The sequence below is a fragment of the Biomphalaria glabrata genome, chromosome 15, assembly GCF_947242115.1.
Source record: "Biomphalaria glabrata chromosome 15, xgBioGlab47.1, whole genome shotgun sequence".
Taxonomy (NCBI): domain Eukaryota; kingdom Metazoa; phylum Mollusca; class Gastropoda; family Planorbidae; genus Biomphalaria; species Biomphalaria glabrata.
The window spans coordinates 11,162,167-11,189,360 of record NC_074725.1 but is presented as its reverse complement, the minus strand read 5'-3'; the positions used below and the strand labels follow the sequence as shown (position 1 = coordinate 11,189,360).

At 36.5% G+C, this 27,194-nt stretch overlaps 1 protein-coding gene across 3 annotated transcripts; it reads right to left on the bottom strand.

Moving 5' to 3' along the window:
- Positions 1-22,211, bottom strand: LOC106050842 (uncharacterized). Of its 3 annotated transcripts, XM_056011943.1 has the most exons (6): positions 22,039-22,193; positions 20,241-20,307; positions 15,693-15,806; positions 14,567-14,680; positions 4,238-4,363; positions 1-201 (listed from the first exon to the last, which is right to left on the bottom strand). In XM_056011943.1, exons 1-6 carry the CDS (start codon positions 22,039-22,041, stop codon positions 38-40), a joined length of 588 nt encoding a protein of 195 aa, XP_055867918.1. In that variant the 5' UTR covers positions 22,042-22,193; the 3' UTR covers positions 1-37. The 3 variants fall into 3 exon arrangements, with proteins under 3 accessions (XP_055867918.1, XP_055867919.1, XP_055867920.1); XM_056011944.1 differs by lacking the exon at positions 14,567-14,680; XM_056011945.1 differs by lacking the exons at positions 1-201; positions 4,238-4,363 and adding an exon at positions 4,447-4,744 and having other exon boundaries at positions 22,039-22,211.
- Between the last annotated feature and the right edge of the window lie 4,983 nt (positions 22,212-27,194).

Below are 27,194 nucleotides of genomic sequence, written 5' to 3'. Positions count from 1 at the left end.
TTATCCAGAATGAGACAAAGCTTTAATGATCTTGTACTTAAACAGAAGGCTTTTTCCGTCTTCGGCAGATGTCCTTATTACACTTGTAATCAATCGAGTTCTCTTTAATTTCACATGTGCAATTGTCAGAAAGTTTATCGTTTACAACTAATTTAAATTCAGTTCCTGGATTACGACAAATGCCATCTTTGTCTTCACACACTGCAGAAAAAAAAAGGTTGATGATGTACACATCTAATAGATGAAAAAGCAGGTTGGTGATGTACACATCTAACAGATGAAATAAATTCAACGAGTGAACGATACAATTACAAAAAAAATTCTCTTGTAAAGTATAATCTAGGCCTTATAAATAGTAATCTAGTTCTTGTAAAGTGTAATCTATCTCTTGTAAAGTGCAACCTAGTTCTTGTAAAGTGCAATCTAGTTCTTGTAAAGTGCAATCTAGTTCTTGTAAAGTGCAATCTAGTTCTTGTAAAGTGCAATCTAGTTCTTGTAAAGATTAATCTAGTTCTTGTAAAGTTCAATCTAGTTCTTGTAAAATGCAATCTAGTTCTTGTAAAGATTAATCTAGTTCTTGTAAAGATTAATCTAGTTCTTGTAAAGTGCAATCTAGTTCTTGTAAAGTGCAATCTACTTCTTGTAAAGTGCAATATAGTTCTTGTAAAGATTAATCTAGCTCTTGTAAAGTGTAATCTAGCTCAGTATGTCTGCATGGAAACCAAAGTCAAGGCTGGGGTTGAGGTATGGTAGTAACGTTTACTGCGTTTGTTTGTGTGTTTGGACTAGTGGAACAAATGCTACAACTAGTAGTAGAGTTCCTCTTTCGGACATTGCGATCTAGAGGGCAGAATGTTCACCTTTTAGACCTTTCGATCTATAGGTCAAATGATTTTAAAGTTTTCTGTTTCTGCCCTATAAATCACTAGGTCTGAAAGGGGATTTTTACTACCTTTTAGATCTAGACCAGTGATTTCCAAAGTGGTCTATATAGACCCCCAGGGGTCTACGAAGACCTCCAAGGGGTCTACGAAAGTAAAAAAATAAAATAAATTGGGGGTCTATGAGATGTCCACGGGGTCTAGGGTAATAGATTTCATTTAAACAGGTCGTTACTTAATTTTCACATTCCATTAATGTCATTATTTCATACACTAATAAATGATTTTATTTCATACACTAATATATGATTTGTACCCGAGTTAATCCTTTCATTATTTATCCTGCTATTGAAACGAAACATTGTTGTATTCAAGTTCAACTTATTTAAATAGCTTAATTTTGTCTACATGAAACCAATATTTAGAGGAAAAAAAAAGAAATGTAGACAGTACATCATTAATTATTTTAAATTGGGATTCATTCCTTCCTTGTCAAACACACAGTTGCCTAAGTGACTCTTTTATGACGATATGAGACCAGTTACGATGGAGGATCATCTGAGACAATGCCACCCTGACAAAAATTAAGATTTGAACAACTTTCGATTACTCAAAGTTCAGAATAGACCCACAAAATCTCTGTTCGACATCATATAGAGAAGATTTTGGTTTGTGAGCGTCTTTCAAGATTTCTTTACTTATAGCAACATACGGAAAACAGCAAAGTTCAAACATTGATTTTACCAGCCGTTTTACACAAACATACATCTGTTATTATTAAAAGAATTTCTTTAATCGACAATACAGTTTAAGGTCGCTTCGGTGGCATGAGTTATAAAATTAAAAGCTTCTTATATAAATCTTTGCAAAAGATAGAAATACAGTTTGGTCTGACATGGTGTAGCGCTGTGTGCTACAAACTGTCTAATGGTCACAATCTTATCTCATCTCATCTATGCCTGTGGTCCTTTCTGGGCATAGGCCAACAACCAGCTTTCTCCAGGCATCTCGGTTCTGGGCGAGAGTCTCCAACGGTCCCCACGTCTTACCCATCTGCTTGGCATCTGTTTCCAAATCGCGATGCCATGGTAAAGCTCGAGCAGTCTTCCATCAGCTGAAGAACACCTGGGGATCTAGGGAAAAAAGCACGACCACCAAGATTAGGCTATGTAACACCATTGTTAAGCCGATACTACTTTATGGAGCATAGACCTGGAGAACCACCATCACCACCATGAAACAATCCAGGTATTCAACAATAGCTGCCTGAGGAAGATTCTTATAATCCGCTGGCCAGACAAGATCTCGAATGAGGAACTGTGGCAATAACAAAGCAGCAGCCCATTGAATTAGATATCCTTCAGAGACGCTTGAAATGGATAGGTCACACCCTTCGCCAGCCTGCATCCAGCATAACATGGCAAGCCCTAGCCTGGAAACCACAAGGAAAGAAGAAGAGGGGACGGCCCAGGGATACATGGCGGTAATGGTCACCGTCTCCTTATATTTCCTAAGGTTGACTCACGAGAGCTGGTTTAGGCTCCAGTTACTCGCCTTTGCCCCTCTCCTGTTAATAAAAACAGTTCCGCAGATTTAATATTTGAGCCAAATGTGAAAGATCAATAAATACACGAGCAACTGCTCTTTGCGAAACCTTTTACAATGATACTTATGGCATATTCATTAATTAATTAATTAATATCAATGTTAGAAAGACTAATTCATAGAAAAACAGATTCGTATATGAAACATAATATCCGTAGTTGTGTAGTTTTAAATTACATGTTCACTCTTCAACTCACTACAGTTAGAAATTTGTTTAAAAATAATGTTGATGAATTTGCAAAAAATTTGCAAGTTGAGTAGGGGGTCTACCGAAAATCAGAAAACATGGCAAGGGGTCTACGAGACAAAAAAGTTTGGGAACCACTGATCTAGACTAACAATAATACATTTGTGAAATATGAAATATTATTAATTTTGCTCACTGCGCTATGCTCCAATCACGTTTGTATACCAGTTTGAGGCTGGGAATGGGGGAGGGGAATGAGGAAACTGGAAGGTTTTCTGCTTCTTCAAAAGCAATGTTTAAAAAAAAAGAAAATTGCCCTGGCTTGTAATATTATCACAATTATAGCCCTTGCTTGTAATATTATCACAATTAAAGCCCTTGCTTGTAATATTATCTTAATTATAACCCTTGTTTGTAATTTTATCCCAAACAATTTAAAAAAAAAAAAGAAAAAATGGAATAGTGGTTTCAGTGCTGAGATAAGTTTCAACATGCCCACGGAGGCGCCCCGACCGCGCTGCTTTGGTTAAGCCTTAACTTACGATGCCCCACCCCCCCACTTCGGAGTGGAAGTTGATACAGTGTTTCATATTAATTTCGACTGCCCCAGACTCGATAGGTCTAGGAGCTCTTTACCTCTGTGAGGTGACATTCTTGCACTACTCACAACAGCAGGGCATCTGTCCAGGGCTTTTGTAAGAGAGGATTTGAACCTCTCAAGCCCTCACTCAAGTGGAGTTGGATGATAAGGTTGAATATTAGCACAGCTATGACCTTTACTTGTTTTCTCGTATATTAAATCCCATTAAAAAGGAATATGGGGTGGGGAGATGAGGAAAAGAACTATAGACCGACCACAGCAACAAGAAACCTCACTAAGAACAAAAAATAAAATGGTTTAGTAGACCATCCCAAATCTCTGCAGCCCTATTCATAGCATTCAGCTGAAAGGAATTCCCCTAAATTTCAAGGTTATTAAAGATGGCAGAGTAGGAAGGAAGCATTTATAGTCAAGTGCAGTCAAATATGTCACATCTAAATTTAACCTTTAACCTAATATAATTACTTGTCTAGTAACACAATCGTCATTCCAACGGCTACGTATGCATGTGAGACATGGAAGTCATCTGTCAAAATTGAGAAAAGACTAAATGTGGCTCAACAGAGATGGCTGAGACGGATTTTGGGAGTCAGTTACACAGATCGGGTCTCAAACAAGGAAATCCTATGCCGAACTGGGAGTCGAACACTTAGTGAGGTTGTGACTGAGCGTCGCATGAGGTTTGCGGGACATGTTCTACGTCAAAAGGAATTACGCACACCAAGAGTTGCGATAACATGGAAGCCAAAACGAGGAAAGCGCAAACAGGGACGTCCTCGTATTACTTGGCGACACCCCTTCATGGATGACCTCAGAACAGTGGACACCAGGTTGGAGGAGGCTTCTGACATTGCCATTGACAGATCTTTATGGAGACAGCTTGCCGCCCAATGCGCCGAACGGCGCGGGAGGACCTAAGTCTAAGTCTAAGTAATTACTTGTCAATTGAAATTTAATACCTACTTATTTTAGTGGAGGACATATTGACTATTCTTTCATCACCGTTCTCATACAAAAAACAAGTATAGGTGATACAGTCCTCAACTAATGTCCCATTGACTGGAGTGCATTTGTTTTTAAAGTCACAATCTAAAGAAACAAACAGTTTTTTTTTAAATTTAAGACATAAACGAATAAATCTCTCATTGATTCAATGACACATAGAATTGTTGATGTTATGCTTTACGTTCGATGTTGATATTGTTGTAAATCTAGGCAGGCAACTCAACGAAGTTCTACAGTAAATAAATACGTGTGTTTATTCAACAAGAAAAGCACATAACAGCCTTCTACATTCCTAAAAAGTCTTGTTCCTAATTCTACAACTCCTTTCTCTACCAAACCTTGAATACAGACCAACGACAGCCTTCCCTGCTTCGCTCCAGGTCCCTATTACAGTCTTCAGGCAACACAAAAGACGGCTCCTCAGTTTCCAGCAACAGACTCTTCCTAATAACTTGATACGCTGTTCTTTACAAAAATGTGAATTTTTTTCAAAAGTTGAAACAAGGCGTTGTTTTGTAAAGTAGTTATAAGTAGTAAAGTGTTTTTTTAAACCCTAACCTATGTAATATATAATTTAATTTTTAGATCTAGATATAGTGATTGAACATCACAAATAAGAGTACTCTTCTCATAATTATTATTGTACAATTTTTAGATATATAATCTAGAAAGATCTAGGTAATCAATCTATTTAAATGTACATAAGATAATAAAAATCAACACACATGACCTATTTCGATCTAGGATTTTTGAAACATTATCTCAATGGAAACTAACAGGAAATGGCTTTGTTTCATATATTTCCGTGAATATATAGTTCTGTGATTAATAGCCCATTCTAAAGAAAATCCGAGAAATGATTTTGCATTATTTCTAAACTTTGAAAACTAAAGATCATTACTTTTCTAAGACAGAAAAGATTGATTGGGGCTACTTCCCTTACAGCTTGAAAAAGAGTTACGTACATAAAAATCTATCTATCTATCTATCTATCTATCTATCTATCTATCTATCTATCTATCTATCTATCATAGATCTATCTATCTATCTATCTATCTATCTATCTATCTCTCTCTCTCTCTCTCTCTCTCTCTCTCTCTCTCTCTATATATATATATATATATATATATATATATATATATAGGTCTGTGAATCGATCAATCGCGGATAAGAATTTGTTTCCGGTTTCCAGTCTAGATATAATATATCTATGTCTATATTTACAACAATATATATTTATTTTGGCTTTTTTATATATATACATGGGCGTAGCCAGGGGGGGGCTTGGGGTTTACCCCCCACCTCCAGTTGGGGTTTGAAGCTAAAAAGTACCTCTTCAATATAAAAAAAAGCAAATTACACACTATAAAATCTATGAGTGTAGCCAAAGGGATTTTGAGTTTTAACCCCCCGCCAGCAGGGTTTGAAGCTGAAAAATACCTCTTCAATATTTAAAAAAAAAAGCAAATTACGCACTCAAAATGCTATGAGCGTAGCCTTAGGGGGGTTTGAGTTTAAATCCCACTTCAGAGGGTTTTGATGCTAAAAAATACTTCTTCAATATAAAAAAAGCAAATTACACACTAAAATTCTTTGAGCGTAGCTAAGCTAATGAAGGGCTTTGAAAAAAAAAAAAAAAAAAAAAAACTCCAGAGATTTTTTAGTTTAAAACCCCTCAACAGATGATTTTGACGATAAAACTTTCCTTATCGATATAAAATCTAAAGCGAAATACAGGCATGTAATTCCAAGATCGTAATCAAGAGAGGTTACAAATTTATACCAGTGGCTGGGCTCCATTAATAAAGTGTGAATAGTCATCTGCCGTAATTGAAAGACACTAAATGTGGCTCAACAAAGACAGATTTTAGGAGTCAGTTATAGAGATCGGGTCTAAATCAAAGAAATCATATGCCGAACTGGGAGGCGAACCCTTAGCAAGGTTGTGACAGAGCGTCGCATGAGGTTTTGCGGGACATGTTCTCCGACAAAATGAATTACGCATAATAAGTTGCAGAAACAGGTTGCTGGAAAATGCGCCGAACGGCGCGAGAGGGTCTAAGTCAGTAAGAATAGCACATTAGGTTTTTGAAAAAAAACTTTTAATACCAAGATAATGCACTGTAGATACCTCAGAATATGCATTTTGTTGGCTTTCAATACCAGAAATAGTGCTCGGAGGCGGGGCTTCGTCCCGCTCTGGGGGAGCGCTGCGGGGAGTCTAAAAATTTTCCACTAATTTCAGGAAGAACCTATTCTTTTTATTATGTACACACACACACATAAATATAATTTTTTTCCGCGGGTTGGGGGGGGGAAGTTGAGGGGGGGGGGTCTATATAGACCACTTTGGGAATCACTGATCTAGATCTAGGAATTACTATTTGACAATACGATCTAAGTATTTTATTGTATTCAATGTATATTTTCTTCTTGTTATGAATGTCAATTTCATAGTCAACATCTGTGATTTTTCTGAGTACTGAAAATGGACCTTGCCATTTGATAAATAGCTTGTTGTTCTTGTCTGGTAACAATAAACATACTTTGTCTCCTGGTTCAACTGTCTGAGTTTTCTGGTTTTGTTGACACTAGCTTGAGTATTTCTGTTTGCTTTAGCTGTGGCTTCTTTAGCTTGCTCACATGCTGATATGACAAAGTTTCTGATATTTGAGGCTTGCTGACATGCTGTCTCTATCTCTGATGAGTTTGAATCTGGATGTATTGTGGATTCTTTGATATTTGCATTGTTACATTGTCTATCTTGTTTGTCGTATAAATTGTCTCTGTATGATGCAGCATTGACTGGTAGTGTTCTTGGATTCTCGTATAAGACTTGAGATATAGAGTCTTTGTTGCCAATAGTTAAGGATGGACATGTGGGAGATGGGGATGGACTTGTGATAGTTAGGGATAGGCATTCAGTGAGTAGGGATGTCCATGTTGGCTTGCTCATCAACTTTGTGGCTTGATTTGATTGTATTGTATTGCGTTTGCGACGTTTCATTAGGAAAACATGGCAAGATCTGACATTCTTCTTGACATCTTTGGTGATGCTTGGCCAATAGAATTCTTGAAGGATTCTTTTCTTCATTCTGGTTACACCCATATGACCGGCATGTGGAAGATTATGTCCTGTTGCCAATATTTCTCTTCTGTATCTTTGAGGTACAAGGATTTGTTGTATTGTTTCGTTTTTATTGTGACTGTTCTTCATAAGAATACCATTCTGAAAATATGGTTCATCTGTGAATTTTGATTGTTTGTTTGCTTGCGCCTTCTTATAAAGTCTTTGCAATGACGAATCGATCTTCTGTTCATGTTTGAATTCATCATGTTGGAATTGTGGCAGTACATCGTCTTTTTCAGGTAATGTTCTGATTACTGGTTCTATCTCATTTTGAATGGTTTGTACTTGAGTCTTAGGTATTGATTCATTTTGGCTTGCTCGTTCGGATGAAAAATATTCTTTTGGTTTGGTCATTGATCTGGTTACTACTGCATAACATTCTTGATTTCGTTCAATGTTATTCGCCCATTCTAAAAAGTTCTTGTGGGGTGCAGTCTCTGACTCCTTCAATGTTGCCTATGATTAAGTCAACTGGTAAGTCGCGGACAACCAAGGCTTCGGTTGGACGGTAAAGAATGGCGTCTTAATGTGTATTATGGCTTCTGGTAGACTGCTGACAGTGCCATTGAATGCTGTGACTTGGACTGATTTGCCTGTTAGTTGGTTTGACTTGACAAAACATTTCTTGATTAATATAGATGTGCTTCCGGTGTCAAGTAGCACTTGTACTTTTTGATTTCCTACCAAACCTGGATAGAATTTAAGACCATTTGTTTTCGCTATGACAGTCATAGTTGAATTTTCATCTCTATCATTTCTGTTGGAAAAAATTCTTCTTATATGGCAGCACCGTGTATCGTAGTTCTCCTTCCTCCGTCCAAAGTACGCATTGTGTAGTCGATTAGTCATTCGTTAAAATTTTTTTAATCAATTGACTTTTTTTAGACTATAAAACCTTCTATTTTTATAAGTATTGAATACTCAATGGCTAATATGTCTGACTTCCATCACAGAGGCCAGAGAGAAGGAGTTTAAATTTAGACTTTAAACAAAAAATTGTTGTTGTTTTTTTTAAAGCATCAAGGGTACGTTACGGCCTTCCCCACCTGTCCACAAAGGTGATTGGATCATAAATGCACTGACCACTCCATATACATGAACATTGCACAATATTCGATGAACATTATTATAATTATGTCCAATCGTTTATGTCTTCAACCTTTTGTTACCTATTCCTTTGTTTCTTAAGGTTGTGACTGGCAAGGGGCATGTATTCCAGTCAAAGGGACACTAGTTAAAAACTGTAAGACCTATACTTGTTCTAAATCTACGGAAGGCAGCAGCATCTCATTACTGGAAATAGGTAGGTGATTGATTTCCAATGGTAAATAATGCTGTAGGTTAAGGGTTAATTTAACTGCCACATATGTGACCGCACTTGACTATAAATGTTTCCTTCCCAAGCAAGAGAATTCCGACATTCCCTTTCTGATGAATGATGTATAAGATGGTTGGAAGAGCTGGCCACGCTCCACTAAACTGTTAAACCGTTGTTCTTTTTTTTTTTTTTTTATCGGAGCTAATTTCAAAGCAAACAATGAAGGGACATATTTGGCAGCGCTGGATTTACCTAGAGGCAACATAAGCTATAGCATCCTAAATATTATTTTGAAGATTAGGTCATAAGACCAGTGACTTCAGCTGTACTGGCAAGTTAGTCCAGTGATACCTCGTTGTCCCAAAATTATACTACCTTGGCTATTAATTATAACCTCTCGATAAACAATTGACTGAGACATATACATAATAATAATAATAATCAAGTTTCAGTTACAACTAATAATGAGTTTATTTAGAAACAATAAAAAGGTCATAAATGAATGCGGAAATAAAGGCTAACAAAAGAAAAGATAATATTGAAAAAAAAAGTAGAAAGGTTCAGGTCAAAATAATCAAAGGACCGCCATCTCTGAGGCACCCTACTGTCTGATCACAATAACAAAACGATGACTTAAAAATATATAGTATGAAAAAGATAGGTCATAACAATGACAGTCATCCTTCAGATACAGTACTGTCTCGTCTCAAAACAAAAGTTTGTCTTTTAAATAGGCCTACTATTCGACTCTAATCTGGTCTTTACCGTAACCAAAAAAAAACACTCACACATGTGAGAGGATAAGAGACTAAGTAGACATATAATATTTACAGAAACAAACTGATTAATAACAAATAAATATAGTCTACATAGCTCGTCATTGAAAAACACGTTACCATAACAGTGGCACACTCTCCATGTGTAACACAATCAGGACACAACATGAGAATTATATTCATATTACATAGATACAGTTCAAAATAATGTATACTGGTCAGCTCAATTACTCAAGGGAAAGTGGCAACGGTATACAATCAACAGAGCCTTAAATAGTGTATTAAAGGGGACTAACTCTTCTTGACAAACAAATGTAACTACCCTTATTAACCTCTCTTGTCACACAAATGTTATGTTATGTTGATTACTAGAAGCCACATATCTCAAATAGCTTAGAGCCTTGTAAAGTCTAAATCTGGTAGATAGGTTTGGACACTTTTAGTACGAATATCAGACGACTATAACCACAAGCTAACAACAGTCACAATCCTACATTTCCCCAGACAGAAAGAAATTTTATTTTAATCCAGATTATCAGCGATCACTTCAACCCAAAGCGCGATGTCCTACTATTTGTCTGCGTGAACATTGCATGCTGTCACGTATCATCAATTATGTCTGATGTCAGATGTCAAGATGCTATGATAGATGTCACGTTGGAGATTATCTTGATCTGTATCACACCATCAATGATCGTGTTTGCCGAGGATCTTAAAATATTCTTTTAACAAGATGATCGTATAGAGTAGCTAGGTCTAGTTGATAATACGATCATTCAGAATGTTGCCAGTTGATAAGAGGATCATCTAGAGCTAGGAATTACTATTTGACAATACGATCTAAGTATGTTATTGCATTCAATGAAGAAACCGCTCTTTGTCTAAAACAATTACTTTAATTCAGAACTTGGAAAAGCTATTCACAATAATTACAATGGTTAAATGTACTTGAATAGAATAACTGATCTACACAATAATATAAGTCATAAGACCAGTGACTCCACTATTGAACGTGAATGTCTGGCCATTGTCTGGGCCATTTCCAAATTCACCAAATATTTATTGGGTGCACACTTCACACTACTTACAGACCATGCACCACTAGCATTTCTGAATTCAAAGAAGATGGCAAACGGACGATTAACACATTGGAGTCTACAACTCATGGACTACCGAGTCAGAAACCCCATTTACAACGAAAAACATGCTGAGAATTACTCCCTTAGAGCACGTGAGAGGAAGCGAGCAGTGAGTCTTAAGGTTGCCTTGTCCCCGTACAAGGACAGCCTTTGTGTCGGCCATGAACCAGTATTCTCTCTATCTATACCTTGTCCCAATCGTCCTTCGTGCAGAACTCTGCATTCATAAAGAATGTGTTCTATTGTTTCGTCGTCCTCCATGCAATGGCGACACCGTGTGTCGTAATTCTCCTTCCACCGTCCGAGGTAAGCACCAATTGGACAGTGTCCAACCCGGAACTGGGCTAGGACCGCCTGTTCCGCACGATTCAATTGCCACCATGCATCCCTTTGTCTGGTCTACTCATTGCCCTGTGAAGCTCACGTCCCTTGTCCGAAGAATCCCAGCCGTCGTGCCAAAGTGTCAACATGCGCTGGTTGACTAGGGATCGTACACTTTCATACGAGCACGGTTCATCATGTTCGAGCGCCGTTGCGACCGCGGTTTTCGCTGACCAGTTTGATGTCAAGACAATACCAGGTCACTTCAATGTATTCGCTGACACACTGTCCAGATGTATAAAATAATTACTTAAGTTTCATCATTACATTTTGTCTTCACAGATATTTTATTATTACAGATACAAAGTACCTTCGAAGAAAAGATACTCATTTTATCATATTTTATTATAGTCTTATTTTATTTCGAATGTGACATCAAGTGTACAATAACTTGTTAATGTTTAAAGACATTATACATATTTTTATGAATCATGATCAAAAATGTGATTACATAATACAACTCACTGTGTAACTACAATCATCTTGTAGCATCTCAACTATTTTTTATTTTTCATATGTAATATTTTTGTATATGTACACATTTTCACATTAGTACTAACCAAATAAGTTATAATGTCATAATAATTTTTCATGTATTATACGCATTTCTATTACCATACAAATGCTTAAGAAAGCGGGGGGTAATATGTCACGTACACTGTATCCATATTTGGCAATAGTCTATATTTAGCTTGTCGACGGGACTTGAGCTGGCTCGGGAAAAACCAGGCATGCATTTACTTTCAGTTTCAAAATGAAATTGATTCGTTTCGAAATGTTAATTGTTGTATGTTGAGATGCATTTATTGGTTGGTCTTGCAGAGTAAAGTTGTTGATCACGTGATTATGCTCTGAAGCCCGGGAAAAATTCCAGGCTACGCCCATATATATATATATATATATATATATATATATATATATATATATATATATATATATATATATATATATATATATATATAATTGCATTTGTCAACTAATTTGCGTGATTGTCCAAAGATCATAGTCTTGTTAAGTAAAAGGTCTTGTCATGGACTTCTGTGATTTTGTAACACAAAAGTCGTCAGCATAATGGAGTATGAGATCAGGGAGAAATTCGACCATTCTGACATAAAACGTCGAGTAGAATTGCGTTTTGAGTCGATATTGTTGCAGAGGTCTCTCATGATAACGTTAAACATTTTTACAAAGCTTATATCAACTCACTCTGTCTGTCTGGTAAAAAGTTTGTACACGTAATTTCTTCCACACCCATTCTCGGATCAGCTTGAAACATTGGACAATCATTTATTGGCATAGATAACACATGAATAAATAAAAAATAGTTATTTAATAATTGGTATTTTTTTTTTTTTTTTTTTTGGATACCAACAAGTGAAATTAATCCTTTAGTATTTACAGATACGGCTAAATATGTGGGTTTCTCTTTGTCAGCCTGTAAGAAAGCATGTGTCACGTACACTGTATCCATATTTGGCAATAGTCTATATTTAGCTTGTCGACGGGACTTGAGCTGGCTCGGGAAAAACCAGGCATGCATTTACTTTCAGTTTCAAAATGAAAGCGATTGGTTTCGAAGTGTTAATTGTTGTATGTTGAGCTGTATTTATTGGTTGGTCTTGCAGAGTAAAGTTGTTTATCACGTGATTATGCTCTGAAGCCCGGGAAGAGGCTAGTTTGACGTCAGTCTTGTTTTGGAACGTGTTAGTGATAACATCAATTTTGTATTAGAACTCAGTTATATTATTGTGTAGATCAGTTATTCTATTCAAGTCCATTTAACTATTGTAATTATTGTGAATAGCTTTTTCAAGTTCTAAATTAAAGTAATTGTTTTAGACGAAGAGCAGTTTCTTCATTGAATACAATAAAATACTTAGATCGTATTGTCAAATAGTAATTCCTAGATCTAGAATCTAGATGATCCTCTTATCAACTGGCAACATTCTGAATGATCGTATTATCAACTAGACCTAGCTACTTCTATACGATCATCTTGTTAAAAGAATATTTTAAGATCCTCGGCAAACACGATCATTAATGGTGTGATACAGATCAAGATAATCTCCAACGTGACATCTATCATAGCATCTTCATAGATCTTGACATCTGACATCAGACATAATTGATGATACGTGACAGCATGCAATGTTCACGCAGACAAATAGTAGGACATCGCGCTTTGGGTTGAAGTGATCGCTGATAATCTGGATTAAAATAAAATGTCTTTCTGTCTGGGGAAATGTAGGATTGTGACTGTTGTTAGCTTGTGGTTATAGTCGTCTGATATTCGTACTAAAAGTGTCCAAACCTATCTACCAGATTTAGACTTTACAAGGCTCTAAGCTATTAGAGATATGTGGCTTCTAGTAATCAACATAACATAACATTTGTGTGACAAGAGAGGTTAATAAGGGTAGTTACATTTGTTTGTCAAGAAGAGTTAGTCCCCTTTAATACACTATTTAAGGCTAATTTGACTGTATACCGTTGCCACTTTCCCTTGAGTCTTTGAGCTGACCAGTATACATTATTTTGAACTGTATCTATGTAATATGAATATAATTCTCATGTTGTGCTCTGATTGTGTTACACATGGAGAGTGTGCCACTGTTATGGTAACGTGTTTTTCAATGACGAGCTATGTAGACTATATTTATTTGTTATTAATCAGTTTGTTTCTGTAAATATTATATGTCTACTTAGTCTCTTATCCTCTCACATATGTGAGTGTTTTTTTTTTGGTTACTGTAAAGACCAGATTAGGGCCGAATAGTAGGCCTATTTAAAAGACAAACTTTTGTTTTGAGACGAGACAGTATTGTATCTGAAGGATGACTGTCATTGTTATGATCTATCTTTTTCATACTATATTTTTTAAGCCATCGTTTTGTTATTGAGATGAGACAGTAGTGTGCCTCATTGATGGCGGTCGTTTGATTGTTTTGACCTGAACCTTTATACTGTTTTTTATTTTTCAATATTATGTTTTCTTTTGTTGAGCTTTATTTCCGCATTCATTTATGAACTTTTTTTTTTGTTTCTAAATAAACTCATTATTTATTGTAACTGAAACTTGATTATTATTATTATTATGTATATGTCTCAGTCAATTGTTTACCTGTTTATCGAGAGGTTATAATTAATAGCCAAGATAGTATAATTTGGGACAACGAGGTACCACTGCACTAACTTGCCAGTACAGCTGAAGTCACTGGTCTTATGACCTAATCTTCAAAATAATATTTAGGATGCTATAGCTTATGTTGCCTCTAGGTAAATCCAGCGCTGCCAAATATGTCCCTTCATTGTTTGCTTTGAAATTAGCTCCGATAAAAAAAAAAAAAAAAGAACAACGGTTTAACAGTTTAGTGGAGCGTGGCCAGCTCTTCCAACCATCTTATACATCATTCATCAGAAAGGGAATGTCGGAATTCTCTTGCTTGGGAAGGAAACATTTATAGTCAAGTGCGGTCACATATGTGGCAGTTAAATTAACCCTTAACCTACAGCATTATTTACCATTGGAAATCAATCACCTACCTATTTCCAGTAATGAGATGCTGCTGCCTTCCGTAGATTTAGAACAAGTATAGGTCTTACAGTTTTTAACTAATGTCCCTTTGACTGGAATACATTCCCCTTCCCAGTCACAACCTTAAGAAACAAAGGAATAGGTAACAAAAGGTTGAAGACATAAACGATTGGACATAATTATAATAATGTTCATCGAATATAGTGCAATGTTCATGTATATGGAGTGGTCAGTGCATTTATGATCCAATCACCTTTGTGGACAGGTGGGGAAGGCCGAAACGTACCCTTGATGCTTTAAAAAAAAAACAATTTTTTGTTTAAAGTCTAAATTTAAACTCCTTCTCTCTGGCCTCTATGATGGAAGTCATACATATTAGCCATTGAGTATTCAATACTTATAAAAATAGAAGGTTTTAAAGTCTAAAAAAGTCAATTGATTAAAAATTTTTAGCGAATGACTAATCGACTACACAATGCGTACTTTGGACGGTGGAAGGAGAACTACGATACACGGTGCCGCCACTGCGTCGATGACGATGAGACGATAGAGCACATTCTTTATGAATGCCGAGCTCTGCATGGGGGACGATCGGGACAAGGAATTGAGAGAGAGAATACTGGGCCATGTGGGGCAAAGGGTCTGTCCTTGTACGGGGATAAGGCGACCTTACAACTCACTGCCCGCTTCCTCTTCCATGCTCTAAGGGAGTAATTCTCGGCATGGTTCGTTACTAATGGGGTTTCTGATTCTACACAATGCTTAGGGTTAGGGTTATGGTAGCATCTCAATTCCATTGCTAGGATCCTCCTCTCTAGCTCTGCAGTCTGCGTCCAAGACTCACTGCTAACTACGCAAACAAAAAATGTATGCCTATATCAAAAAGTCCTCGCAAAGACCTTCTTTCAAGGCACAGAACCTGGGAAAAAAAAAAGAAGCGACAGGCAGAGAAAGCGATGAGAAACAAGATAAAAGAATGGACAGGCTGGCATTGAAAGAGATTTTATTTAATGAACAAGACAGAGAATTATCCAAGGTCAAAAGACAGGAAGGAATGGAGAAAGGCAGTCAAAAAATCTTGTATGGTGCCCTAACGATTTAACTGTTTAGATATAGGTGAAGGTGATTTCTTACCTTTCTCCAAAAGGCTTGGATATCCATCTACACATTTATAAGTGTTACAATAAATTTCTGGAACCCGAATAATTACTCCGTTCTTGTAAGTCTTTCCATTAATTTTACAATTATCTGAAAATTTTTTTGGTCATACCTTTTTTGTATCAAAAACTCTAAAAATTAAGGCAAACTAAAAAAAATAAAAAATTAAATAGAATAAGGATAATGGAAGTCTAAGTTAGCTTCTTGGTTACATTTCTAAATGAAAGAGCATACAGAATATAGATTTTTAGCGGTCCCCGTACTTTATGATATTATTTAACAAAATACTTTTAAAAAAAATAAAGCTTATATTAAGTGTAGTTGTACCAATTATCTGTCATGTGATTACATTTGTAATAGATAGGCCAACAACAATAAATCTGTGCGATTAATAATATTTTTACCATTTGTTTTTGCTTAGCGATATTTCATGCTTTTAGCTTTCCCAATACGCTATGATCCTATCACATTACAGAGCCAGCCTTAGCAGATCGCGGTGCCCTGGGCGAGTGTCGTATGTGGGGCCCTGAACCGGCCTGAGCCTATATGTATCGTACATCACGCTAACGGGCTTGTCTGCCTTTCACGCGGTAGGCCTTATTTTTGCTACTAAATATAGTATCGTACGTCTTACGTAGTCACTGTACTATTTACCTTTCACCAATTACATGCTGTTTTGTATTTGTTCTGCATGAAAGATTTCGCCTTTCAATGTTCATAAACGGCAACTAATAATTCAGAAACATTTTGCATGAAAAATTAACAAACTAGATAAAAATAATTTCTGCTAAGCTGGACTCGGAATGTAACTATTAATTACCAAGGAGGACCAAAACACTTGCAATAACCAAAAAGTTGCTTAGACGGTCACTGACGGATTCAGTCACGGAGATTTCCTGGCTTGTCGCTTTGCACTACTACTTATATTATGTCTCTTCTCTCCCGATGCGTGCTCCGAATGCCGAAGCCTAATGGAGGCTCTTGAAGAACTATCACATAGGACGCTCCAGTTGTCCCTTGACGTTCGCAGATGCGACTTTCGCGGAAGGGTTAGTTATACTACGGGTATTCAAAATAAATAAATGAGTTGTTTTTTTCGCTTTTGTTTTTTTTTTTTTTTTGTTTGTTCTGAGCACTGTTTTTCCCAATGCCATCCGATGTATATGCACAGTAGCGTATTTCGAAAAAAATGATTACGTCATCGCCAGACTTTCTACATGCTGATTGGCTGAAATAACCGTATAAGCATATTAACTGGTTCGATCGAGATCAATCGTTAGTAGTGGCCTCAACACTGGCCTGTGACGTCGCAACCTGTGTAGACCAATTGTTCGTTGCCCAGTCACAGGTTGTAACGTCAAAATCTTTGGACCATGTGGTAGTGTTTGCAGTTTCGATGCGGAGACCATCCACTGAACAGGCTGTAAGTTTTCATCATGCTCTGGCTATAATTAAAAAAACAGAAATGTAAAAGTGGTTTGAGTGCTGGGACAAGTCCCAAAAAGCCCGTGGAGTCTGGGAGCGCATGAGGCGCCCTGACCGCACTTCCCCGTGGTGGAGGCTGTCCAGGCCTGAGCAAGCTATTATAGCACAGTGCAGGACAGGCCATTGTCCTGTTGGCTCATATTTCTCACGGCTATGGCCAAATTTCGATTCACGGTGCCCCCGCTGCGGGGAAGAAGAGAAACCGTGCCTCATATTATGTTTGCCCCAGACTTGCTGATCTCCGTCTCGACAGGTCTGGGAAACCAAAAATTCTCGACCTGTATGGCGACATTTATGCACTACGCAAGACAGCATGGTTTCTGCCCAGGGATTTTGCAAGAGAGGATTTAAGCCTCTCAAGCCCTCACTCAAATGGTGTTTGATGATGATGATGATGACATGTAAAGGTTATTATGAGAATGAAAAATAGTTGTTTAGGTGATTAATGTGTTAGGGGATGTCTTGTGATATTGTTCGTATCCAAAAATAGTGTACTAATATTAAATTAATTACCGCGGAAATTTAAATTTTGCTGGCGGTCTCGGAACGTATTACCCTCGAAAGTCAAGAAAACACTACATTTCTTTATTAATTTTCCTTAAAAAATCAATAATCAAAAGTTGCATTATGTTACAAACTTGATCACTATGCGTTTGCCTATTCAAATCCGATTGGAAGTCATATTTATTTACAAAATTATCTATGTTAATTGGTCGCTTCCGGCTACTTGTTTTTATTGATGCCAAGGTGAACTGTTAAACAATGACTTGACCGAAACTGAACGGTATTTGAAACCAAAAATGTCTTGTTAAAAAATTGCATGCCAATTGGTATCATATAGATGCCGGGAGGGCTTCCAAATAATTGAGTGACAAGTCCTAGTTAATGTGAACTGAACTGGTTTGCGAAGCTGAATGTGACAAGGAAATCTACGATCGCAGGCCCTGGGGCGTTAGTCCCACTTGCCACCCCCTAAGGGCGCTACAGATTACATACCTGGACCAGTTGGGAAAATGGAAGGGGGTGGGGTGGGCGGGGAGAAAAAAGAAAGTAATTGAATTTTAAAAGCATTTACAACAAGATTACAAAGAGAGTTTGTGTTACACAAACTCAGAGGCGGCCCCCGTCGAAGTCGGATCCCTGTCGGATCTGCATATTCGCAAATAATATTCAAGAGGTGATTTAATTTTGATGTAAAATGTTTTACATGTTTCGGATGTTCTTTCAGAGTTGAAGATAATTACTTCCTAGTCCAAACCTCCCGCAGGACGACGGGGGATGGGAGCGGGCAGGGTTTGAACCCTGGACCATCCATAAATCTGAACGACAGTCTAGAGCGAAAACCGCACGACCAGGCAGCCATCCGATGGTCAAAAGTAACAATGTTTCAAAGATTCATTTGCCGTAAATTTAAATTTAAATTAAATAAAAATAGTAGATTAGTTAGTAGATTTTTAAATAAATTCGGAAATTTCTGGCGACGACTTGTAAGAAAAAAATCCGGAACTTTCTTTATCGATTACAAAACTTCTATGTTATGTTTTAGCAAAAAAATTAAATGTCTAAAAAGTAATTTTCAGTAATAAATTCTAGTAAATTACTTTTTTTTTGTCAAATAATATAAGTGTAATATTAGTAAATTATGCGATTTCAAACAATCATTAGGCATAATTCATGTTTTATAAAACAATATCCGGAACATTTTTACACTTAATGAAATATAAGTCAGTATAGAGATTTTGATTTAGCATTAATATGCTATTTACATAAAAAACGGAACAACATATTATTGATAATGTGTTTTTGCATGGAAATTGAATGTAATATAAATTAGAAGAGCAAACAAACATTTGTTGGGGTTGATTAGTTTTGCACAAAAAAATCCGGAACAATCAATTTTTAGATACTTAAAACTATTGAGATGTTACGGGAGGAACATTTAAGTGTAAATCAGATTTTCAATAGCTTTTAGAGTTCTAGTTTTTTTAATCTAATCGTGACGGACAGACCGACCAACAGACAAAACGCACAAAAATAATCTTCTTTTATTCGGATGGGGGCACTAAAGAAAAAATAAATAAATTCTGATTTTTTAAAAAAGTTTAAGGAATTGGTTTAGGGCCCAGTCATGTAGCGACGTTACGCTACTGCACGAAAATCGCTGCATAAAAAGTCCATTAAAAAAATGTGCGTGATATTTACATACAAAATGCATTATTAGCCTTTATAAACAAACAGAAATGTTTTCTTTTAATTTTAGCAGCTAGTTGACCAGAAAAAACATCTTTAACTATTATTTATATTTGTTGTAAACATTTCCTGTACATTTTTAAAATATATTTGACTTAGTGATACTGAAAATACACAAAAATTGTCCATCTTTGTTAGCATATTGTAACATTGCCTCCCTTACATTTACGTAATTGTTTTAGAATTGGTGTATTTTTATGAAAAAATCGCTTGCATAATTAATTTTATAAATTAAACGGTTTGCTTTTAGAAAACCAAAAGTAGCCGTTGCACCTAAACTTTTCAAGCCGCATTTAATGATGAAATAATATTTTTCATATCTCTTCTAGTTTTCGAGATCTGAGTGTGACAGACGGACAGACGGACAGACGGACATTTTGCACAAACCTAATAGCGGCTTTTTCCCCTTACGGGGGCCGCTAAAAAAAGGGAGTGGGAGAATGACCTGAATTCGAACTCGTGGCTCACGCCACCTCAGGCCGACATGCTAACCGTTTTGCCAGTGAGGAGCTCATAACTAGATAAAATTGTATAGTCAAATATTGTTTGTTTCAATTTAGAGAGGCGACATATAAACTGAACTAATTCAGCTTATACCACCACTTCAGTCTAGTACAATTTTTTTCCCTTGTTCGAGATACCAAACAAAAGAATTAATTACCAATAGTTAATTTTCTAATTGTTTAATTTTTAAAAAATGTGTGGGAGAAATAACGTGCACAAACTTTTTACCAGACAGACAGACAGACAGAATTGATATAAGCTTTTGTAACAAAAGAATCAACTTACGATGGTTAAGAGGATTCGCGTAAGACAGAGTCAACACTGCACACAAGGACACGAGGACAACCAGAGTCTGTCAAGCAGGATGAAAAGTAATATATTTTTTTCATTTCTATTAAGTGTAATCATTGTTCTGATACTATATTGCTATATGATCTCTGACTTCTTGGACGCTTTCACCAGAGACGCTTGCATTGCCTTAAGGGTATACATAGGCATACATGGGCATATACTACACTATAGAAACATGTTGTGATGAATGCGGGCATGGACGGTGTATTACAATGATGGACTAAGTTCGGCCCGGCGGAAAGGTTTCAATCCGGTCCACCACATGTTTTGTAATAATAATGACAACTTTTATTGTTGAGATCGCCGCCTAGTTGGGATTGTAACTAATAGTACATTAAACATATTTAAAAAAAAAAAGAAAAGCTTATACGAAGTATAATTAATTTGGATCAGTCATGTAATTAAATTTGTAAAAGATCTACAATAACAATAATAAATCTGAGCGATTAGAAATATGTTTACCAATTACTCTGTGTGTCTGGCCAAAGGTTTGTTCACGTTATTTCTCCGACGCCCAATCTCGGATCAAGCTGAAATTTTGTACATATTCTTAGCCCGCTGTATATGTGGACCGGAATGTCTCTCGAGAATAGGGTTACACTATCACATAAAAAGTGTTAAACGAAATGAACTATAGTCGTTTCCACGACTGATGGAGACAACAACAGAAGCATACCTACAACTACAGAATCAAACCTATAACAACAGAAGCATACCTACAACTACAGAATCAAACCTATAACAACAGAAGCAAACCTATAACAACAGAATCAAAGCTATAACAACAGAATCAAAGCTATAACAACAGAAGCAAACCTATAACAACAGAAGCAAACCTATAACAACAGAAGCAAACCTATAACAACAGAATCAAACCTATAACAACAGAATCAAAGCTATAACAACAGAAGCAAAGCTATAACAACAGAAGCAAACCTATAACAACAGAAGCAAAGCTATAACAACAGAAGCAAACCTATAACATTAGAAGCAAACCTATAACAACAGAAGCAAACCTATAACAACAGAAGCAAACCTATAACAACAGAAGCAAAGCTATAACAACAGAATCAAAGCTATAACAACAGAAGCAAACCTATAACATTAGAAGCAAACCTATAACAACAGAAGCAAAGCTATAACAACAGAATCAAAGCTATAACAACAGAAGCAAACCTATAACATTAGAAGCAAACCTATAACATTAGAAGCAAACCTATAACAACAGAATCAAATTTACAACAACTTATTGTTTGGGTTTGGAGACAAAAAGCTCAAGAGAGTAGTGAAAGTTCCGTTCAATCAGGCTAGATCCCTCCCCTCCATGGGCTAATTCTATTGTGTCACTTCCACCCTGCTTAAAGCCATTGCAGTCAGTAGAATGACACCTTCAGTCATTTCAAGTATAGAGAAAATTGAATTGAAACCTTTTTATAGCAATTTTACGTGGACAGTTCATCAAACGTTTTGTGCTTTTTTCTTTATTTCAAGAACTGAAGTTGCGCGTCTGGGAGGAATCGATGGATGGATGTACTTATACAAAATCTTTATTATTTTAGAAAATAATAAATCTCTATCATTATCTATCTATCTATTTATCTATCTATCTATCTATCTATCTATCTATCTATCTATCTATCTATCTATCTATCTATCTATCTATCTATCTATCTATCTATCTATCTATCTATCTATATCTTTATCCATCCATCCTTCTATCTCTTTAACTTACCATGGTGTAAAGCTGTATATTCAATATCAATTTGAAGAGCTCTGCAGCTGCCTCCTACTAGATCACACAATTGGTAAAAATGTTCACTAACAGTGTTTGTTAACAAGGGTTATACACACTAGCGGATCCAGATCTTTGGGGGGGGGGCGATTTTTTTTTTCAAAACGCTTATCCCAACGACCAGTAAACCCTAACCCTATGTATCAAAGCACATATATATATATATATATATATATATATATATATATATATATATATATATAAAGAGAATAACAAAAAGTGGTCTAGTGCAACTAAAGCAGTGTTTCTTAAAGTCATGTTGGTGGGCCTTCTCTTGTTAATTGAGGGGTTTTGGGGAGCGCTGTAAGCTCCCCCTCCCCCCCCCCCGCTTCCCCCCCCCCGCGTTTTCTTACATTCTTCTCTGCCATAAACGTATTCTCTTGACATCTACAGCTCATTATTCGTCCTATTAAAAAAAAGGCAGGTCAAATGTAGTAAAATAAAGTAACATGGGGTCGATACAATTAATGTAAATATATCTTTATTAGGCGTATTTATTGTAGTATTATCTTCATGTTAAGCGAGCTTCTTGTAGTAGTCTTTTTTTTTAGTCAGGATAAGAGGTCAACAGAACGATGGTTAACCGCTCTTTGAACATTCGACTGTTTGTACGTGTGCAAATTAAAGAATTTTTTAGTTTAAAAAATTATAATGTGAATTTATAGGCCCTAAATACATTCCAAATACAACAGATTTGTTCCTTAAAAAGAAAGGATACTCCAAAGATTTAGATTAACGCCGCCAAAGAAAAATGTCTTCGAAAAAAAATCATTAATATTAGTATTTTATTAATTTTGTTCAATACTCTTGTTTGTAAATTCGTTTGTTACAGAACTATAATTCAAAGTTATGAACAAACAAATCAGAAGCGAAGGAGAGATTAAGAAGACCAATTAAATGTTACTCTAAATTTTTTTGTATTTTGTATTTTGGATTGAAGAATAAATTTTACTAAACAGTTCGAAAGTTACTTATATATTAGAAAAATCTCAGATTGAATTCACAACTTTTTACGCAAATATTTGAAGATCTCTGTATCTTTGTTTCAATTTTTTTTTCAGAATCTAGATTCCAAGTGTTGGCCTGCTTATGAATCTTTTCTAATAGTTCGTGGAACAGCAAGTCAGGCCTAGGAACACTAGGGTTCCGCGGAACACAGTTTGGGAACCACTGCTCTAAGCCAACGAAAGCTTCCATTCGCCGGCCTGTCTGAACATTTGTTCTGTCTGGTAGGGGTTCAAGCACATGTCTATATATCACATCCTAAATACGAGTACCTCCCAACCCAAGACATTAGAAATGAGGCCGATAGCAAGAAATAAAGAGAAAATATTAACCCCTAGCCACTTCGTTAGCAAGATTTTATTTGTCACGAGGCATAGGGCAAAGTGTATAAGTGGAGTCGGAGTTAACTAGCTAGGTGTATTGTCAAATGGAAACCTTTGAATTACCGTTCTTTTGGAACGTCAAACAACGAATTGTGCTGACACCTGTGGTGCTAAATTAGAGAGGAGGATCCAATTTAACAATTTCATTCATAGCACAATTAGAGACCAGATGTGACCAGGTCTGAAAGAAAACTTAGATACAAGTTTATTTAAAACACAGCTTATGTAAACAATAGAACTCGTGCAGCATGTCACTAGATGTATCGATAAATATTTTCTAGCTGCCTAGACACATTTCAATGTGGTTTTTTTTTATATTTTGAAAAATTATAACGGTCAAACTAGAGTTTTCTCTGTGGGGTCAACGATACTGTTACGTATTTCTGAATCTTCTGGCTAGATGTACTAGTAGGCACACAAATAAAAACACTGCAAAGAACTTGACGACTAAACTTTCAGTTTCATATAACTTTAATGACTATTAACTCTAACAATTCGTCACTGTAACATGTAGCGTAGAAGACTGTACAATATCTCTCAGTTTACAGTTAGCTATACTTCGTTGCAATTCATCTCTTCACTTCGTTGCAATTCATCTCTTCTCAACTTGCATCGAACCGTATTCCACAGAACAGACCAACGACACACTTCCCAGTGTCGCTCCAGGTCTCCCAAAGCTGAACCATGTCGTACTCAAGTCTATCGAATCAGAGCCGCACACGTCTTACATCGACTTTATCGATTGTAACGGCTTAAGTCCACTGTAGTTCGCTGTATAGACTTTAACGACAGTAGTGCACTCCAGTTAACTCTACCCTAGCTAACTTGCATCGAGTCGTACACATTTCTCTTCCACGTCTTACATCGACTTTATCGATTGTAACGGCTTAAGTCCACTGTAGTTCGCTGTATAGACTTTAACGACAGTAGTGCACTCCAGTTAACTCTACCCTAGCTAACTTGCATCGAGTCGTACACATTTCTCTTCCACGTTTTACATCGACTGTATGGACTGTAACGGCTCACTCACGACTCACTCACGACTGACTTTCACATTAACTCTCTGGCTTATATAGAGTCCCTAATCACTCCTCCAAAGTTGCACAAACACTGCTAGTATCATCTGGAACAACACGGAAGGAAACATCACATCCTGTCGTTGTTTATACATGTCCATTCCAGAGAACACCTGATGCAGTGTCATCCCGCCGAGGTCACACGTAGTGACCTCTAACTGTCACTGTTCATTTGTAACAATACACATCAACTGTCAAATTTCTAGGAAAATCGTTAGAGCCGTTTTCGAGAACCGTTTTATGAATATAGTAAAACTTTCAAAATACTTGGTTGCATTTTGGTATAGGGCTGTGATAACATCAATAATGTTTTATTTATGTTGAACTCGCCACATGCCATCAATGTATTTTCAATAGATAGCTTCTTATAATAGATATTTTCCATTATAACTACGTCTAGTCGTCGAGAGGTGAACGACTTCTGAGCAGGTAGAACCGAACAGTGCACAAAAACAGATCATTTGTTTCTTACTCTGTCAGACTCGTTGACCAGTAAATGTGAACTGGAATAAGACATGACTGTCGTAAGGTAGAAACCTAATTATTTCATTTTTAGCGGCCCCCGAAAGGGGAAAAGACGCTATTAGTTTTGTGCGAAATGTCTGTCCGTCTGTCCGTCTGTCCGTCTGACCGTCTGTCCGTCCGTCCCGTTTAGATCTCGTAAACTAGAAAAGATATTGAAAATCCGACATCACAATATAGTTTTTTTTTTTCTGAAAGCGAAAAATCTAATTTTTAAAATCAGTTATGCAAGCAGTTTTTTAAAGAGAAAAAGTTAATTAGTATGCATTATAAGTTAGACATAATTTAAAACAAATAGTAATCTTATAAACGTCGTTTTGCTTAATTTTTTGTTATGATCATCGGTTTCGAGGGTTCGAATAAGAGATTAAACCTTTTCAAAACAATTAGATCAATTACAACACATCAGTTAGGCCAGGGGAGGCGCGGTGGCTGAGCGGTAAAGGGCTTGACTTCCGAACCGGGGTCCCGGGTTCGAATCCTGGTGAGGACTGGGATTTTCAACTTTGGAATCCTTGGGCGCCTCTGAGTCCACTCAGCTCTAATGGGTACCTGACATTAGTTGGGGAAAAGTAAAGGCGGTTGGTCGTTGTGCTGGCTACATGACACCTTCGTTAACCGTAGGCCACAAAAAAACAGATGAACTTTACATCATCTGCCCTATAGACCACAAGGTCTAAAAGGGGAATTAGTTAGGCCAGGTTCACATCTAACTTTACATTCACTTTCACCTATCCTTTGATCTGCGGGACCGTTGGGGCACTACACAAGATCTGTTAACCTTCTTTCTCCATTCTTATCTCTCATTTGTCTTTGATATAATTTCATTTGGATGTTCTTTCTGAAAATATTGAAGCCTGCCTGGGTGGACCACTTCGGGGGTCGATTTTGAGTTTGTGTTTCCACACAAACTGTCTTTTGTAACCTTGTTATTTATTGCCTTATGCCCAGCATGTGATTGACAAAATTGAGACATATGCTGCTAGGTCGAAAATATGGATTGGACAGGATAGCATGCGATATATCACGTAATAGATCAAGATAGATAATGTGACATCCGGTCAAGATTAACACCTCCCACTTATTGGCCAATGAGGTGTTAAGACAGGCATGTCAAACATTGCGAGCGCGGGCCATGCACATTGCATGCGGCCCACTTTGCCACCTCAAGAATTATCCAAAATATGTTAAATTATTATTTTTTTTTTACAGTCACCACTAATGTTAAGGTAAAATATTTACTGAAAAAAAAAAACAAGGTAAATATCTTTTTGAACATGAAAGGTGAACTTGTTGAACATTTCTAAACTGACGAATGGGTTCAGGATTTGGCATTTGCAGTTGATCTCACTGGTCACCTGCAAGACTTTGAAACTTCAAGATAAAAACAAAATTGTCACAACTGCGTGTCATTATGTGAGGTGCTTTCAAGCAAAGTTACGACTGTGGGTAAACCAAATACCAAAAGAAAGCCCTTGTTCACTTCTCAACGTGTTAGCAACTAAAAAGATTAAATACGGCTACAACATTTGGTAAATATGTCCTACACCTGGAGTCGTTATTAGATGCTTTCAATGACCGTTTTCGTGACTTCTTTTTCATACGAGCAAGAATTTTCGTTGTTTTGTATCTCCATTCTCATTTGATTCTGAAAATACGAATGATAATGTGCAGCTTGAGCTGATAGAAATGCAGTCAGATTCTTTGTTGAAAGCAAAGCATATAGAAGTGGCTGTTTTTACATTTGTTTATCTGAAAGCAGCAAGAATTCTAGATATGTTTGCAAGCACTTATCTCTGTGAACAGTTCATTACAATAATGAAAGCTACAAAAATACCTCACCATTCGAGATTATCTGAACAAAATTTGGATCAGTGATGAAAATGTCAGTGGCAAACAAACTTCAACCTGACAATTATAAACTTCTATCCCAGAAAAGATGTCAAGCATCAGTACAACGAAAAAAAATGCGTACCGGGTAATTATAGTAATTTTTAACTAACAAAAATAGTACTACAAATTTTGCTAAGGGACATTAATTATTGTATTCTATTGTATTGTTTCTTATTTACATAAACTTGTAGGCTAAGTTTTCCAAATGATTTGTGGC

Excerpts from the sequence above, each read along its gene's own strand:
- LOC106050842 (XM_056011943.1), bottom strand. Across the intron at positions 4,364-14,566 it reads CATCTCATTACTGGAAATAG|ATTGTGACTTTAAAAACAAA; the intron begins GTAGGTGATTGA and ends TTGTTTCTTTAG. Across the intron at positions 202-4,237 it reads TATGTCCTCCACTAAAATAA|TGTGTGAAGACAAAGATGGC; the intron begins GTAGGTATTAAA and ends TTTTTTCTGCAG.